General features: G+C 36.3%; 1 protein-coding gene across 11 annotated transcripts in view; it reads left to right on the top strand.

Annotated features, from left to right (window-relative positions):
- Positions 1-19,370, top strand: part of SLC16A7 (solute carrier family 16 member 7) — a 200,899-nt gene that overhangs the window by 116,819 nt on the left and 64,710 nt on the right. For all 11 annotated transcript variants that reach the window (XM_005206687.5, XM_059886703.1, XM_005206689.5 and 8 more), the window contains one exon: positions 16,688-16,934. In XM_005206687.5, coding sequence (XP_005206744.1) covers positions 16,718-16,934 — 217 coding nt within the window. In that variant the 5' untranslated portion in view covers positions 16,688-16,717. The remainder of the gene's footprint in view (positions 1-16,687; positions 16,935-19,370) is intronic.

Here is a 19,370-nt window from a genome sequence, read left to right as displayed (position 1 = left end):
GATGGTGATTGCAGCCGTGAAATTAAAAGATGCTTACTCCTTGGAAGGAAAGTTATGACCAACCTAGATAGCATATTCAAAAGCAGAGACATTACTTTGCCAACAAAGGTCCGTCTAGTCAACGCTATGGTTTTTCCAGTGGTCATATATGGATGTGAGAGTTGGACTGTGAAGAAAGCTGAGCGCAGAATAATTGATGCTTTTGAACTGCGGTGTTGGAGAAGACTGTTGAGAGTCCCTTGGACTGCAAGGAGATCCAACCAGTCCATTCTAAAGGAGATCAGTCCTGGGTGTTCTTTGGAAGGAATGATGCTAAAGCCGAAACTGCAGTACTTTGGCCACTTGATGGGAAGAGTTGACTCACTGGAAAAGACCCTGATGCTGGGAGGGATTGGGGGCAGGAGGAGAAGGGGATGACTGAGGATGAGATGGCTGGGTGGCATCACTGACTCGATGGACATGTGTTTGAGTGAACTCCTTGAGTTGGTGATGGACAGGGAGACCTAGCGTGCTGTGATTCATGGGGTCGCAATGAGTTGGACACGGCTAAGCGACTGAACTGAACTGAACTGAAAAATATTTTAATTTTGACTAGTCTACAACCGATTCAAATATGTAAGATTATATAGTGAAATTGGAAGATATATTTTATTGAAAGATCTTAACTCCATTTTTAAAGTTTCTTTTTTGCTTGTTTTATGATGTTTCTTTAGTTATGCGTAAATGAGATTATGAGGTTCTCGTATAAGTTACAAAGAGATACAAAGAGACGGTACCCACACATTTTATTTAGATATAAATTACATTAGCTGATTACCAACTACCTATAACATTTACTGTACCTGTTTTTGTCACAAGTAAGCATCACTAAGACAATTGAAACTTTAAGCTAAAATTTCTCAGAATTTAGTTTAGTAGCTATTACATCCATTTTGCAGAAAATGAAACTAATTCAACTATGTCAACTATCTTTTAAGTCCACCAGCAGCATTTGTTTTGAACTAGGCTCTTACAGAGTTAAGAGCTAGACACTCACTATGGTCATGTTAATCTTCAATCATTGAAGTGTTCATATCAACACCCTCTCTCCACCCACCTGTGCTTTATCTGTTCTAATACTTGATTTGTTTGTTATCACTTGCCTGAGTTTTCTGCACTCCATTCATTCCAGCTGTGTGCTTCCCCAAAGACTTAAGGAGAAAGTTGTTAATTTGGTAGTTTTGCCAAAATAGGAAGAGGAAACAAAAGCTGGAGCCCACAGAAAAGTTACCATCCAGTGGATTGAAGACAGTGGTAGCCAGGATTTAAACTTCAAAAGGAAGGGCTATGAAACTCTTAGGAAACTCATCATGAATTGCTTCTTCAACTATACACTTATGAGTGAATCAAATTGGTAATTTTACTTTTTGATTATAATTATTATTTCCCTACACATCCTTGTCATGTTTCTCTGCAAGCAAAGTATGCTTTGTCTTCCCTGACTCTGGATTTGTTTTCTCAATGAAATATAAACCAGTGATGTCCAAGAGTGAACAAACACATGTCCAAAATGTCTTTGCATGTTTTGACTTCATAGTCTTTACTTTCCAATCTGAGAACATGTCCCTGTAGTTTGGATCCCTACAAATAAGGAGTATGTTTGAAAGTCAGCTAGGGCCTCTCGGGTGGCTCAGTGATAAAAGATCTGCCTGCCAGTGAAGGAGATGCAAGATATTCCGGTTCAATCCATGCGTCAGGAAGATCCCTTCAAGTAGGAAATGACAACCCACTCCAGTATTCTTGTCTGGAAAATTTCACGGACAAAGGAGCCCAGCAAGCTATAGTCCATGGGGTCACAAGGAGTCAGTCATGACTTAGTGACTGAGCACATGGATTGAAGGTCACCCAAAGCCACCAGAGACCACCAGAGTAATAGTTAATCCATACCTTCAAGTAGCATAAACAAGAAGTAAATAAATAAATGTCTGTATTTTTCATCCCTAAGATACTGTATTTATCTGATAAAACCACAAAATCTAATGTCAAGTGTTTAATAAAACAAAATCTTAAGATGTGTGACATTGACTTTAGGGAAAGGCAGCAGGTGGTGACGGAGACGGCAATGGCACCCCACTCCAGTCCTCTTGCCTGGAAAATCCCATGGATGGAGGAGCCTGGTAGGCTGCAGTCCAAGGGGTCACTAAGAGTCGGACACGACTGAGTGATTTCACTTTCACTTTCCACTTTCATGCATTGGAGAAGGAAATGGCAACCCACTCCAGTGTTCTTGTCTGTAGAACCCAGGGACGGGGGAGCCTGGTGGGCTTCTGTCTATGGGGTTGCTCAGAGTTAGACACGACTGAAGCGACTTAGCAGCAGCAGCAGCAGGTGGTGAGGACCCTTTTAGAAGAGACTAGAAAAATGACAACTTCAGTTAGGCAGTGGCGAAATATCTGGTATTTTGCCTATGCTACCTTTAAAGAAAATACACACAATGCAGTTGAAGTTCTGGGACAAGAGATATGGAGAAAAAACGTGGGTAGATTAGTTGGTTGTTATTACTCTGTTTAATAAGTACTAGATATTCAAGCTGATTTTAGAAAAGTCAGAGGAACCAGAGATCAAATTGCCAACATCCACTGGATCACTGAAAAAGCAAGAGAGTTCTAGAAAAACACCTATTTCTGCTTTATTGACTATGCCAAAACCTTTGACTGTGTGGATCACAATAAACTGTGGAAAATTCTGAAAGAGATGGGAATGCCAGACCACCTGACCTGCCTCTTGAGAAACCTGTCTGCAGGTCAGGAAGCAACAGTCAGAACTGGACATGGAACAACAGACTGGTTCCAGATAGGAAAAGGAGTACATCAAGGCTGTATATTGTCACCCTGCTTATTTCACTTATATGCAGAGTACATCATGAGAAACGCTGAGCTGGAGGAAGCACAAGCTGGAATCAAGATTGCTGGAAGAAATATCAATAACCTCAGATATGCAGATGACACCACCCTTATGGCAGAAAGTAAAGAGGAACTAAAGAGCCTCTTGATGAAAGTGAAAGAGGAGAGTGAAAAAGTTGGCTTAAAGCTCAACATTCAGAAAACTAAGATCATGGCATCCGGTCCATCACTTCATGGCAAATAGATGGGGAAACAGTGGAACAGTGTCAGACTTTATTTTGGGGGGCTCCAAAATCACTGCAGATGGTGACTGCAGCCATGAAATTAAAAGACACTTACTCCTTGGAAGGAAAGTTATGACTAACCTAGATAGCATATTTCGAGAAGGCAATGGCACCTCACTCCAGTCCTCTTGCCTGGAAAATCCCATGGATGGAGGAGCCTGGTAGGCTGTAGTCCATGGGGTCACTAAGAGTCGGACACGACTGAGTGACTTCCTTCTCACTTTTCACTTTCATGCATTGGAGACGAAAATGGCAACCCACTCCAGTGTTCTTGCCTGGAGAATCCCAGGGACGGGGGAGCCTGGTGGGCTGCTGTCTATGGGGTCGCACAGAGTCGGACACGACTGAAGCGACTTAGCAGCAGCAGCAGCAGATAGCATATTAAAAAGCAGAGACATTACTTTGCCAACAAAAGTTGGTCTAGTCAAGGCTATGGTTTTTCCAGTGGTCATGTATGTATGTGAAGTTGGACTGTGAAGAAAGTTGAGTGCCAAAGAATTGATGCTTTTGAACTGTGGTATTGGAGAAGACTCTTGAGAGTCCCTTGGACTGCAAGGAGATCCAGCCAGTCCATCCTAAGGGAGATCAGTCCTGGGTGTTCGTTGGAAGGACTGATGCTGAAGCTGAAACTCTAATACTTTGGCCACGTGATGTGAAGAGTTGACTCATTGGAAAAGACCCTGATGCTGGGAGGGATTGGGGGCAGGAGGAGAAGGGGATGACAGAGGATGAGATGGCTGGGTGGCATCACTGACTCGATGGACATGAGTTTGAGTGAACTCTGGGAGTTGGTGATGGACAGGGAGGCCTGGCGTTCTGTGATTCATGGGGTCGCAAAGAGTCAGACACAACTGAGCGACTGAACTGAACTGACTGATGCATCTCACGATAACTGCTTTTACACAGTTCTCAAAGTATAGTATTATAAATCAGAGGAATTGTTTGGTATGGGATATTCATTTCTAATTCATCATAAATAACTGCTTGTTCATATTATTTTTTCTAATTTCCCATTATAGAAACATCTGTGGTTCGTTTGACCCTTGTTATCAATTGTTAGCATTCTCAGAGTTCTTTTAACTATAGTACTAGTTTGCATTTACAATAAGTTGTGTTACTGACATTTTGTGGCCCATGCTCTATTGATATCTCTGCTGTCTAGTTGTTAAAGTAAATCTGTCAGTAGGATGTAAAAGGTGGCCCACTTTGAAGAATAAAATAACCTCCCAGGATTAGACTGCAATTTAAATTCAATTACATGTTGGAAAGGAAAAGATTTGATTCAGTTAAATTCCTATTATAAAACTGGGTGAGTTGTCACCAAAACATAAACACTGTACATTAATTTGACATTGCTGTATCCTCTGTATAAGACAGAGGGGACTAAGAGCAAAAAGACCAGTCCATTATTCTCTAAGGAACATATTAATTCCTGTAGGTGAAAACATAGTTCACTGTATAGGTAAGATGTGAAGAACAACTCATACTTTATTTATAGGCTATCAAAAAGAATTTATAGTGAAGGCAATAGTCTCTGAACATCTACTGCTTTAATTTGTGACTCAGTTTGCTAAATATATTCTTTCTGGACTATTTTGAAACATTAACTACTAGATTGTCTAGACTGTTCATAAAGGTTCATGAAATTGACACATCATGGTTTAGATTGAGGAAGTTAAATAATTATTATTTATAAAGTATATAAAGGAACATTCTGATGTAACTGAATGAAAAAGGCCTTGAATATAACACTAGCATCTAAGCATTGACCATCACTTTAATACATCACTTTGTTCTACACTTTCTTCTCCATAGATTAATCAACCCATACTGATTTCTAGAAGGGAAGGTGCAATTCTTGGGCTTCAGACATCCTACCACATAAATTTTTTGAAAAACACTTAAAGTAGCCAAATGTTTTCATCAAGCCCCCTTTTGTTAACAAGAATGTCATATTGTAGCCTATATACTAAAAAAACATTATAGAAAGGACATGTAAATAAGCTGGAGTAACAGTGAATTTTCTAAAGACTTGGAAGGATAGTTGGCAGTTAGTATTCCAGAGAACAAATATCTGAATTCTGATGGAGAAGACAGACAAAAATATGTGCAAGGATTTAAAGATGTACGTTCACTAGAAATAAATAAAATAAATAGAAATAGAAATAAAACTGAAAGATTATATTTGGAAGCAGAAAGAGCAGCCTCCAAGTTGGTGTGTTAAAATGGAATCGATAACAAGGAGCCTAACAAAAGGATGCTAGTCATGGTATCACTGTGATCACTGACTGGACACTACACTTTGGAAAAATCACTTCATACCTCTGATTCCTTATGCTCTTATCTGCAAAAATGATTAAAAATACCACTTCCTCTTAGTTCATGGGATTATGATAACTAATTGAAGTTTTAGAAAAAAGTTGAAAGTGCTAAAGCATTTCTTAAGCTCCTTGTTTTAAGTAAAACCCATGATAAACATGTGACATATATGTGAATTGCTAAGAAATCAAATTAGCCAATACTACAGCATGGCTTCAGTATATATACTATAGTATATATAGCCTAGTTACAGTAATCAACACTACTTTAAGAAAATTTATTGGAGTATAGTTGCCTGCCAATGTTGTGTTAGTTTCTACTGTACAGCTGATTGAATTTGCTCTATGTATACATATATCCCCCCGTTTTTTAATTTCTTTCCCATTTAGGGCACCATAGAGCACTGAGTAGAGTCTCCTGTGCTATACAGTAGGTTTGGTTAATTATCTATTCATGGCATAGCAACCAAGTATTCTTGCCTGGAAAATCCCATGGACAGAGCAGCCTGGTGGGCTACATTTTAAATGCTTAAAGAGCTGTACACGACTTAAGCAATTTAGCCTGCACACAGTGTTTATATGTCAACCCCAATCTCCTAATTCATCATCCCTTTGACTCCCTTAGTGTCCATACATTTTTTTTCCTATAACTGTGTCTATTTCTGCTTGGCAAATAGGTTCATCTATACCATTTTTCTAGATTCAACGTATATGCATTAATATACAATATATGTTTTTCTTTTTCTGACTTTACTTTTGACAGTCTCTAGGTCCATCTACATCTCTACAAATGGCACAATTTCATTCCTTTTCATGGCTGAGTAATAACACTGCTTTTATAGAGATGAATAAGCTATAAGCTTCATGCCTACCTGAACGCAGCCTCCAAAATAGTTTCTTTCCTTCCTATATTAAGGATTGGTTTTTTTCTATTGTTTTTTTTAATCAGACACACAAATTTTGAAACACTGACTTCCATTTTTAAAACTAAAGATCAGTATGTGCACTGCATGATTTTATTTGCATAAATGTATGTAAAAATATGATAGTTTAATAGGTGTTGAGAAAGAGATATAAAATAGGTGAATATAGTTATAGCTATCGCAGAAGTTTCCCGGGTTATTGACTAACGTGTTGAAAAAACCCTGGGTATGGGTTTATCTTTCTGGAGTAAAATAGAACCGTCAGGTTAAAGCTCTGTGACAATTTTGTAGAAACGTTGGTAAGCATTTAAAATGTGGCCTTGTCATGTGCTCTTGTGCTGGCCCCTGTGTTGACCCTCATGAACCATGATGATAATTAAGCACAGATGGAGGGTCAGTGCCCATTTGTCAGGAATGCCTGAGGCTTTCCTCTGAGGCTTTGCCCTGAACTCCAACTCTCTCTGCCAGAGGAAACTGACGGAAAATGTTTTTCCTCCAAATATAAGAAGGGTTTTCTTCATTTAATGGGCTGGTTACTTGTGGTAGGGTGGAGTTGCCACCCTTGAATTACTCAGCTTCAAACAAGTCACAGAGGCTCCTGAGCCTCCTGGTAGGTCCAGAGCAGAGGTAGCGGCTTCTCCCTGCTGGTATTCCAGACATAGAAGATCCACTGAGTCTGGAACTCTTCCATTCCTAGCCTAAGTTAAAACTAATTCCAACCTTATCCATTTCTCAGATTTTATTTGTGGCTCACCTTAATTCTAATCCCAATCCTCCTTTTCTCACTGACTCAGCAACTAGATAACAGACTTTCCTCATGCTCTCAAACCTCATTTAGCCTGATATTGATTCACTTTAATTCAACACTTTTCGGTAGGTGGCCCTGGATGCAAGGCAGGCAACTGATTATTTAATTGACAGAGTTGACTTTTTCTTAACTTTCATCTAGACAAAGGAATGTGTGACCCAAATAAAATAAACCTTCAGTATCAGATTTAAGTTGAAATAAAGACATTTGATGTATTAGGGCAATTTATTAGCTTATTCATCAATCACCCAGATCTGATTAGGGCATTTGATTTTTAAATCACAAGATTTCTAAATACTTTTGGTTTCATTTTTCATAACTCAGTGTGTCTCATTGTAAGACGTGTATTATTGATTTGTTATTGTTTAGTCACTAAATCGTTTCCGACTCTTTGTGACCTCATGACTGTAGCCCACCAGGTTCCTCTGTCCATGGGATTTCCCAGGCAAGAATACTGGAGTGGATTGCCATATCCTTCTCCAATATTGATAGTATTTCTAATAATTATCTTTTAAATTTTCTATTTATTTTCATTGTCAGTGGATATTTTATTTAATTGAATTTTAGAGCAAATTATTTAAATGAGTATAGGGAGTTATTGGACAGCTAATGAATACCAATAAATTTCCTTCTCAAATGGTAGATGTGTAATTTACCATTACTTAGAAAAACACCGGATCTTCATTTCATACTTTTAATTTGAAACATGTGAAATGTCATGTATGAAACGAGATGCCAGTCCAGGTTCAATGCACGATGCTGGATGCTTGGGGCTGGCGCACTGGGACGACCCAGAGGGATGGTATGGGGAGGGAGGAGGGAGGAGGGTTCAGGATGGGGAACACATGTATAATTTTTTTTTAATTAAAATTGAATTAAAAAAAAAAACAAGAAAAAAAAAAACAAAAAAAAAAAAAAAGAAAAAAAAGGAAAAAAAAAAAAACCATTCTTTGACAAGATATATTTTCTATCAATTTAAACAATTAGCATATGTGGAATATTAATAAACTTACAGAAGTGTCCCTGCTAGGATGTGTCCATTTTTCAATAGAATCTACATTCTGTGCATTATTTGTGGTGAAAGTTTTTCTTTTTTTTTTTAATCTAAATTTACTTATTTTAATTGGAGACTAATTACTTTACAATATGGTATTGATTCTGCCACATATCAACATGAATCTGCCACAGGTGTACACATGTTCCCCATCCTGAACCTCCCTCCCACCTCACTTCCCGTACCATCCCTCTGGGTCATCCTAGTGCACCAGCCCCAAGGATCCTATATCAAACCTGGACTGGTGATTCGTTTCTTATATTATATTATACATGTTTCCATGCCATTCCCCCAAATCATCCCACCCTCTCCCTCTCCCACAGGGTCCAAAAGACTGTTCTATACATCTGTGTCTCTTTTGCTGTCTCGCATACAGGGTTATCATTACCATCTTTCTAAATTCCATATATATGCGTTAGTATACTGTATTTATGTTTCTCCTTCTGGCTTACTTCACTCTGTATAATAGGCTCCAGTTTCATCCACCTCATTAGAACTGATTCAAATGTATTCTTTTTAATGGCTGAGTAATACTCCATTGTGTATATGTACCGTAGCTTTCTTATCCATTCATCTGCTGATGGACATCTAGGTTGCTTCCATGTCCTGGCTATTATAAACAGTGCTTTCATTTGACCTTAATGCTGTAGTTTTCCTGACATTTCAGGTAGGTTTCTAACATACAAATGTATCCATGGAGAGAACTTTTCCAGTTGTTTTCTTAAAGTCTTGGAACATTAGATGTCTTTGACTATTTTGATCCATAAGAATATTTTAGATAAGCACAGATGACATAATAAAAAATACTTAGGTTTATTTTATGCTTGTTTCCTCTTCTAAATACATTAAACAAGAGTCTTATTTCTAATTTTATTTATGTAATTTTAAGAGTCAGCAGTGATTAGTGAAATCCAGTCCCTGACATTATTGTTTCACTTGGGTTTAATTTCTGATATTTCCTGAGCTTTAGTCTTATTTAAAAGATAGGGACAATATCTTATAGGCTTTTGTGGAAATTTAGCTGAGTAAATAAATACTTGATAAGCACTTAGCATAAGTACTCAATATTTGAGTCAGAGATCCCTTTATTCATTTTTGTATACTTATGACTTAAGTTATAGATTACTTAGATTATACTACATTTAAATCAGTAAATTCATCAGAAATATATGAATATAGGAAAACAATAAAAATAGATGCAAAATTATTAATAATATTGTGTTAGGATAGTGTGATTATGTAGTTTCTTTATTTTCTTGGTTTTTAAATAGTATTCTATTACAGGGATCAGCAAACTATAGGCTTAGTCTAATTTATAAACAAAAGTTTATTGGAATATCCACACTCATTTTTTTTTAGTATTGTCTGTGGCTGACTTTGCACTAAAACTATTAAGATATGAATAGTTACGAGAGAGACCATACAGCCTGTAGAACCTTAAATATTTATTATCTAGTCCATTATAGGAAATGTTAGCTGACTTCTGCTTTATAACTATCAATGTTATAAAGAAAATAAAATGTAATTGTTGATCTAATTGAAAAATAGAGTAGAATCTTCACTACAATTATCCAAAAGGAGAAATATCAGAAGGTGATAGGAAATGCCAGTAGATATGTCTAAAGCTCATGCAAGAATCATTCCATTCTTTGGTTCAGCATCAAACTGGAAGGGAAATCCAGAGCTATTAAGTATCAGTTAATGAGATCAGGATGAACATATGGTGATTAAGTACTTAAAATCCTAGTCAAAGCAATTAGGTAAGAAAAAAAAAAATCAAAGACATCAAATTTGAATGGAAGCAGTAAAAAATTATCTGTTTCCAGATGACTTGACCTTATAGAAACCCTATACTCCATCAAAAAAAAAAAAAAAAAAAACTGTTAGAACTATCAACAAATTTGTAAAGTTGTAGGATACAAAAATCAGTACACAAAAATCAATTGTTTCTATGCACTAATAATGAATTATTGGAGAGAGGAATAATACATTATTGTAAGAAAAAAAATTTCATTTACAATAGAATAGCACCAGAAAGAATAAAATTCTTAAAAATACATGTAACCAAGGAAGTAAAAGATGTATACATTGAAAAGTATAACATTGATGAAAGAAATTAAAGAAGACAAATGGGAAGCTACTCCTTGTTCATTGATTAGAAATATTAATATTGTTAAAATGTTCATATAACCCAAAGCAATCTACAGGTTCAATGCAGTCCTTATCAAAATTTCAATGCCATTTTTGTTGAAATAGAACAATCAATCCTAAATTTTGTATGGAACCACAAAAGAACCTGAGCAATCTTAAAAAAGATCAGGAGGTATCACACTTCCTGATTTATATTACCTGATTTCTAATTCTATAGAAATAGATTTATATTTCTAATTCTATTACCTGATTTCTAAGTCTATTATTTCTAATTCTTAGTCATAGAATTAGACAATACCACATTGTGGTATTGTCTAAAAACAGACATATACATCAGGAAAACAGAATAGAGAGCCCAGAAATAAATGCATGTATTCGCCAATTAGTTTTTGACAAAGATGCCAAGAATATACAATGGGGAAAAGATAGTGTCTTAAATGGGTGCTGGGAAAACTGGATATTCACATGCAAAAGAGTAAAACTGCACCCCCATTTTACACTATTAATAAAAATCAACTCAATATGGATGAAAGGCTTGAACATGACCTGAAACCATAAAATTCCTAGAAGAAATATAGTAGGGGTAAGCTCCTTGACATTGTCTTTGTGATGATTTTTTGGGGGATTCAACATCAAAAAGGCAACAAAAGCAAAAGTAAACAATTGAGACTACTAAACTAAAACTAAACTAAAAAGTTTCTTCACAAAAAAGAAAACTGTCAACAAAATGAAAAGGCAGCCTATGAAATCGGTGAAAATACTTGTAAGTCACATATCCAATAAGAGGTTAATATCTACAACATACAAGGAACTCATGCAACTCAATAGCAAAGAACACAAATAATCCAATTTTAAAATGGGCGGAGGACCTCAATAGGTATTTTTCTAAGGGTGACATAAAAGGCCAACAGGTACATGAAAAGGTGCTTAACATCACTAATCATTAAGGAAATGAAAATCAAACCACAGTGAGATTTTACCTCATACTTATTAGAATGGCTATTATCAAAAAAACAAGCGATACTGGAAATTATTTGGAACAAATACTGGCAAGAATGTGGAGAAAATGGAAAACTTTAATGCTCTTGTTTGGAGTGTAAACTGTTTTCAGCCTCTATGGAAAAAAGTATAGAGGTTCTTCAAAAAATTAAATGTAGAACTACTACCATATGATTGGGCAGTTCTACTTCTGGATATATATGCAAAGGAAGTTCAGTACAGTCACTCGGTCATGTCCGACTTTTTGCAAGCCAATGGACTACAGCACGCCAGGATTCCCTGTCCATCATCAACTCCCAGAACCTACTCAAACTCATGCCCATTGCATCGGTGATGCCATCCAGCCATCTCATCCTCTGTCATCCCCTTCTCCTCCTGCCTTCAGTCTTTCCCAGCATCAGGGTCTTTTCAAATGAGTTGGTTCTTTGCATCAGGTGGCCAAAGTATTGGAGTTTCAGCTTCAGCATCAGTCCTTCCAATGAATATTCAGGACTGATTTCCTTTATGATTGGCTGGTTGGGTCTCCTTGCAGTCCAAGAGACTCTCAAGAGTCTTCTCCAACCCCACAGTTCAAAAGCATCAATTCATCAGCATTCAGTTCTCTTTATAGTCCAACTCTCACATCCGTACAATACTACTGGGAAAACCATAGCTTGGACTATATGGATATTTGTTGGTAAAGTAATGTTTCTGTTTTTAATATGCTGTCTAGGTTGGTCATAGCTTTTCTTCCAAGGAGCAAGCGTCTTTTAATTTCATGGTTGTAGTCACCATCTGCAGTGATTTTGGAGCCAAAAAAAATAGTCTCTCACTGTTTTCATTGGTTCCCCATCTATTTGCCATGATTGATGGAACTGGATGCCACGATCTTAGTTTTCTGAATGTTGAGTTTCAAGCCAATATTTTTCACTCTCCTCTTTCACTTTCATTAAGAGGCTCTTTCGTTTCTCTTTGCTTTCTGCCATAAGAGTGGTGTCATTTGTGTATCTGAGGTTCTTGATATTTCTCCCGGCAATCTTGATTCCAGCTTGTGCTTCATCTAGCCTGGCATTTCACATGATGTACTTTGCATATAAATTAAATAAGCAGGGTGACAATATACAGCCTTAACGTACTCCTTTCCTGATTTGGAACCAGCCTATTGTTCCATGTCTGGTTCTAACTGTTGCTTCTTCACCTGATTACAGATTTCTCAGGAGGAAGCTAAGAAGGTCTGATATTCCCATCTCTTTAAGAATTTTCCACAGTTTGTTGTCAACAGAAAATTGGTTCAGAATTGGGAACACGTGTACACCCATGGCAGATTCATGTTGATATATGGCAAAACCAATACAATATTGTAAAGTATTAGCCTCTAATTAAAATAAATAAATTTAATTTTTTTTTAAAAAAGAAAATTGGATCAAAGACTTACTGAACATGGCCCCACCCATCAGAACAAGACCCTGTTTCCCTCTCAGTCAGTCTCTCCCATCAGGAAGCTTCTATAAGCCTCTTATCCTTATCCATCAGAGGGCAGACAGAATGAAAACCACAGTCACAGAAAACTAACCGAACTCTTCACATGGACCACATCCTTGCCTAGCTCAATGAAACTATGAGCCATGCCATGTAGGACCACCCAAGATGGATGGGTCATGCAGAGAGTTCTGACAAAACTGGAGAAGGAAATGGCAAACCACTTCATTATTCTTGCCTTGAGAACCCCATGAAGAGTATGAAAAGGCAAAAAGGTATGACAATGAAAGATGAACTCCACAGGTCTATAGGTGCCCAATATACTACTGGAGAAGAGTGGAGAAATAACTCCAGAAAGAATGAAAAGATGGAGCCAAAGCAAAACCAACACCCAGTTGGGGATGTGATGAGTGATGGAGGTAAAGTCCAATGCTATAAAGAGCAGTATTGCATAGGAACTTGGAATGTTAGGTCCATGAATCAAGGGAAATTGGAAGTGGTCAAACAGGAGATGGTAAGAGTGAACATCAACATTTTAGGAATCAATGAACTAAAATGAAATGGAATGAGTGAATTTCTCAGATGACCATTATATCTACTACTGTGGGCAAAAACCCCTTAGAAGAAATGGAATAGCCCTCATAGTCAACAAAAGAGTCTGAAATGCAGTTCTTGGATACAATCTCAAAAATGACAGAATGATCTCTGTTCATTTCCAAGGCAAACCATTCAATATCACAGTAATTCAAGTCTGTGCCCTGACCAGTAATGCTGAAGAAGCTGAAGTTGAACAGTTCTATGAAGACCTATAAGACCTTCAGAACTAACACCCAAAAGATGTCCTTTTCATTCTAGGGGACTTGAATGCAAAAGTAGGAAGTCAAGAAATACCTGGAGTAACAGGCAAATTTGGCCTTGGAATACAAAACGAAGCAGATCAAAAGCTAACAGAATTTTGTGAAGAGACCATGCTGGTCATAGCAAACACCCTCTTCTAACAACACAAGAGAAGACTTTACATGTGGACATCACCAGATGGTCTATAGTGAAATCAGATTGATTATATTCTTTGCAGCCAAAGATGGAAAAGCCCTATACAGTTAGCAAAAACAAAACTGGGAGCTGACTGTGGCTCAGATCATGAACTCCTTATTGCCAAATTAAGACTGAAATTGAAGAAAGTAGGGAAAATCACTAGACCTTTCAGGTATGACCTAAATCAAATCCCTTACGATTATACAATGGAAATGACAAATAGATTCAAGGGATTAGATCTGACAAACAGAGTGCCTGAAGAACTATGGACAGAGATTCATGACAATATACAGGAGGCAGTGATCAAGACCATCCCCAAGGGGGAAAAAAAAGAAATACAAAGGAAAGGCAATCATTATCTTAAAGAGATATCTGTATTTCCGTGTTCACTGCAGCATTACTTACAACAGCCAAGATGTGGAAACAAGCTGTGTGTCCACTGACAGATGAATGGATAAACAAAATGTGTACACAAACGGGACTTCCCTGGTGGTCCAGTGGTTGGGACTTCACCTTCCAGTGCAGGGCATGAAGGTTCAATTCTTGGTCAGGGAGCTAGATCCACAGGCCTCGTGGCCAAAAACTAAAACAGAAACAGAAACAGAAACAGTATTCTAGCAAATTCAATTAAGACTTTGAAAATGGTTCCCATCAAAATGTATATATACACACACACACACACTTACAATCACTAATACACACAATGAAATATTATTCAGCTTTAAAAAATAATGAAATCTTGCCATTTGGAACAACATGGATAACCCTGCAGAGCATTATGCTAAGTGAAATAAGCCAGATGGAGAAAGATGAATTCTGCATCATGACATTTAGATGTGGAATTAAAAAAAAAAAATCATACTTGTAGAAACAGAGTAGATGCTAGTTGCCAGAGGCTGGGGGATGTAGAAATGTGGAAAGGATGGTGAAAAGATATAAACTTTTAGTAATTATATGAATAAGTTCTTAGGATCTAATGTATAATAAGGTGACTACAGTTGATAAAATTGTGTTGTATAATTGAAATTTGCTACCTTAGTAGAACATAAAGTGTTCACACCAAAAAACGTAAATATGTGAGGTGACAGTTGTATTGATTAATTCAATTGTGGGAATCCTTTCATAATGTATATTAAATCATCTTGCACATTTTAGATATATTTTACCTTTGTCACTTATAACTCAATAGAGCTGAAAAAAATCAAAAAAAGAGGTTATTATAGTTTAATGTCTGAGAACTTCCTTGCAGATATGCCTGACTCACAAAATGTAAAATAAGTCTTTTAATCTGTAGCCTGTTATCTGTTAATTGCAGATTATACCAATTTCTCTCCATATTTGAAATGCCGTAAAATATTATGTTAAAAAAATCTTAAGTATATTTGCAAAAATTAACATTAAAAAAAAAAGAGTAAAAGTGATAGTTTTCCACCCTTTTACTTCCATTCTACTACTCATCATTGTAGTATTTATTCTAGGGAAGCAGTGCTCTACCTATTTTAAGTTTCATTTTTATCACTTTGCCTGTATGTGTTTCTGAAGGTAAAGGCCTTGGATAGAATTATGGACAAATTAGAAGACTTTAAAGAATATTTTCACAAAATGTGGAAGGTGATATAGAAGATCATTGAAAATATCTTAGATATAATTTGACATCAGACAAAAATTAAACCTCTGTTTCTCTTCGTAGATACTGTTTTAGGTTTTTTTTTTTTTTTTGGTAGTTTTCCTGGATTAGTGGCAGATTTAGCTTTTATTTGCATATTTTTGAAATTATCTTACCAACGGACAAGTGTTTACTTTTTCCTCTATATTTCAACTGAAAAATATTTGCAAATGGAATGAGAGTAGTAAAAAGAAGATGCTGAGAAGTATTGGCAATTACAGCTAAAAGCCAAGTAAGCAACATCATTCTACAAAGAATATTGATGCTAGGGAACCAAGGTTTTTTAAATTTAATTTCAGTTGTATTAAGCTATATGTGATCATTCCTTCCACAAGAGAGTGGGTACTCTATACCATAAAGCTAGCAGTTAAGTGTTCCTGTTGTTTAGTCGCTCAGTTTGCGATCCTATGGACTGTAGCCCCCCAGGCTCCTCTGTCCATGGGATTCTCCAGGCAAGAATACTGGAGTGGGTTGCCATTCCCTTCTCTTTAAGGGTTCCTAGGCATATCCAAAAAGGAAGTCCCTTCCTTTGAATAAAAATAACATACAATCTGTTTGATTGGGAGCATTTCACTGCTATGAAGAATTCATAAAATGATAGGTAGTACCAGCTTTGGAAGTGCATTAAAATTAATTTTCTAGAACATACAATTTCTAATCTTATAATATGCCTACTATTTAATTCTCTAAAATTCATCAAATGTAATATAAGATCCTTTTAACCTTGGTATATATAATCCTAAAAGTTTGGATTAAGAAATCATTCTAAGGGATGACAGCTCCATTTATCTTAGAAATCAGAGTGAGATAGCGGTTGTTTCTTTGTTGGTACTTTAGTATAGATCTGAACTTAACTTTCTCTTTGAGTGCTTTTTGTTTCCGTGAACAAAATGCTTTCAGTTTTTAGCTCATAACAGAGTTACATACCTCACTCTAATTTTTTGGTAAATTTGCTGATAACTTTCTGAATAGCAGAGTATTAAAAAATATTTATGAAAATTATACAGTTGTAGTTAATGTAATAAAAATATAATATTATTTTGGTAACTCAAAAGTGACATGAAAATGCAAGTATGGCCTAAACTATTATTTCATTTTTTTAAACACAGGTTACTTGAATTTCAAATAGAGAAGCAGAAATGCCACCACCAGGAGGCACCCCACCACCACATCCACCTCCTGATGGAGGATGGGGCTGGGTAGTGGTTGGAGCAGCTTTTATCTCCATTGGATTTTCATATGCGTTTCCCAAAGCTGTCACAGTATTCTTCAAAGAAATCCAGCTCCTATTCAACACTACCTACAGTGAAATAGCATGGATATCATCCACAATGCTGGCTGTTATGTATGCAGGAGGTAAGCTTCTTTGGACTAAATTGATTTCTGGTTTAAGAAAACAATTGCTCCATGCCACAGTATTTTACATGTAGTATCTTGGTACATTAAAATCCTGTTTTCATATTACCCTCACTTAAAACCAAGAAGGATAATTAGGGCTGAATTTTTAGTGATTCAGCATATTGAACTATTCACTTCATTCTGAGTCTTACTAGAGTATTTATTTGAATGAGCATGGATTTGCACAAACTAAGGTTTACTAAATTATGGAATTTTTAACGGTGGCAAATTTCCATTTAATTTGGAATAGAGGCTATACTATAATGTTAGTATCATTTCATAACATTCCTGCAATTGGTAGACATGCTTTTTTATGAATGGGAAAGAAACTCAAGTTGCTGACAACCTATTTTCTAAGCCTAGGAAGTAATTCACTTTAAGCTGCAAAAATGGAGTGTTATCATGTACATTCTGGATCCATTCAAGTTTGTGTGAATAAAATCATTCCTTACCTCTGTAGCTTGTTAAATTTGTATTTATTTAATATAAATTAAATATTAAATATCTGTGTAGCTTACTTAAGTATTTTAACATTTAAATGGTTGCTTGACAGTTTTCTTGTTACATTCCATGTTCAAGTGAGGGTGTGATTCATGAGGGATAGTGAATAAATTGGTACCATAGTAGTGTATTGGCCAAAAAGTTCATTTGATTTTTTTTCTGTAATGTGGCTCTAGTAGTGCTTAGTTGTCTTTAAATTCACTTGAAACAATTTTGTTGAATTGTATTATGACAGATGTCATAGTGTGCATTAAAAAAAAAGCATATTAAAGTTGGTGCATTTTTGTGTAGCTATTTTAATATTGAAGATGGAAGAAAACATTTTTGGCATATTATGCTTTATTATTTCAAGAAAGGTAAAAATGCAACTGAAACACAAAAAGATTTGCATAATGTATGGAGAAGGTGGTGTGACTGATCAAAAGTGTCAAAAGTGATTTACAAAGTTTCATTCTGGAGTTTTCTCTCTGGACAATGTTGTACCATTGGGTAGATCGGTTGAAGTTTATAGTGATCAAATCAGGACATTTATTGAGAATAATCATGTAATACCATGTGGGAGGAAGCTGACATACTCAAAGTATCCAAATCAAGCTTTGAAAAGCATTTGCACCAGCTTGGGTATGTCAGTCACTTTGATGTTTGAGTTCCTCCGTAAATTAAGCAGTAATAAAACCTTCTTGGCTATATTTCCACATTATATTTCATTAAATATAATGAAATGTTTTTACAACAAATTGTGATGATGAAAACTGGATACTATACTATAATGTGGAATAGAAGAGATCGTGGGGCAAGTGAAATGAACTATCACAAATCACACCAAAGTCCAGTCTTCATCCAAAGGAAGTGATGTGTGTATGGTGGGATTAGATGGGAGTCCTCTATTATGAGCTCCTTCCTGAAAACCAAACAATTCATTCCAACAAGTACTGCTCCCAGTTAGAACAACTGAAAGCAGCACCTGAGGAAAAGCCTCAGAAGGAGTAAACAGAAAGTACGTAACTTCCCATCAGAATAATCCAAGACCACACATTTCTTTGATGACCAGGCAAAGACTGTTACAGTGTGGCTTGAAAGTTCTGATTCATCCATCATATTCACCAGGCATTGCGGCTTCAGATTTCCATTTATTTTGATCTTTTTAAAACTCTCTTAATGGAAAAAATTTCAATTCCTTGGAAGCCTGTAAAAGGCACCTAGAACAGTTCTCTACTCAAAAAAAGACAAAAAAGATTGGGAAGATCAAATTATGAAGTTGCCTGGAAAATGGCAGAAGGCAGTGAAACAAAATGTGACTGCATTGTTCAATAAAATTCTTGGTGAAAATGAAAAATGTGTCTTCTATTTTTATTTTAAAACTGAAGGAACTTTTTAGCCAACCCAATACTGCTGACTATTAAAAACTACTGGATTATTAGTGCATTTTTGTGTCACCTATCAGCTTTAAATCAATCCCAACATCAGACAAGATTGTCTACAGATTTTTTAATCATTACTTAAAATATTTAGATTTTAGGATTTTCATTTTTCAACTGGATATTTGACTTTAAGGTACAGATAGAGACTCAGAATATAAGCACTTAGAAGTGTGTGTTAGTTGCTTAGCCATGTATGACTTTTTGTGACCCCATGGACTGTAGCCTGCCAGAGTCCTCTGCCCATGGAATTTTCCAGTCTAGAATTCTTGAATGGGTAACCATTCCCTTCTCCAGGGAATCTTCCCGACCCAGGGGTTGAACACGGGTCTCTGGAATTGCAGGCAGATTCTTTACCATCTGAGCCACCAGGGAAGCCCAAACACTTGAAGAAATTATACAAATCATCTTTCAATGTCTTACTTTATAGGTGAGGATAATATGGTTCATAGTGATTGTGATATAAGATTAGGAA

Source organism: Bos taurus, chromosome 5 (assembly GCF_002263795.3).
Source record: "Bos taurus isolate L1 Dominette 01449 registration number 42190680 breed Hereford chromosome 5, ARS-UCD2.0, whole genome shotgun sequence".
Lineage (NCBI taxonomy): Eukaryota > Metazoa > Chordata > Mammalia > Artiodactyla > Bovidae > Bos > Bos taurus.
Note: the sequence above shows the minus strand (reverse complement) of the source record. Positions and strands in the feature narration are given on the sequence as shown.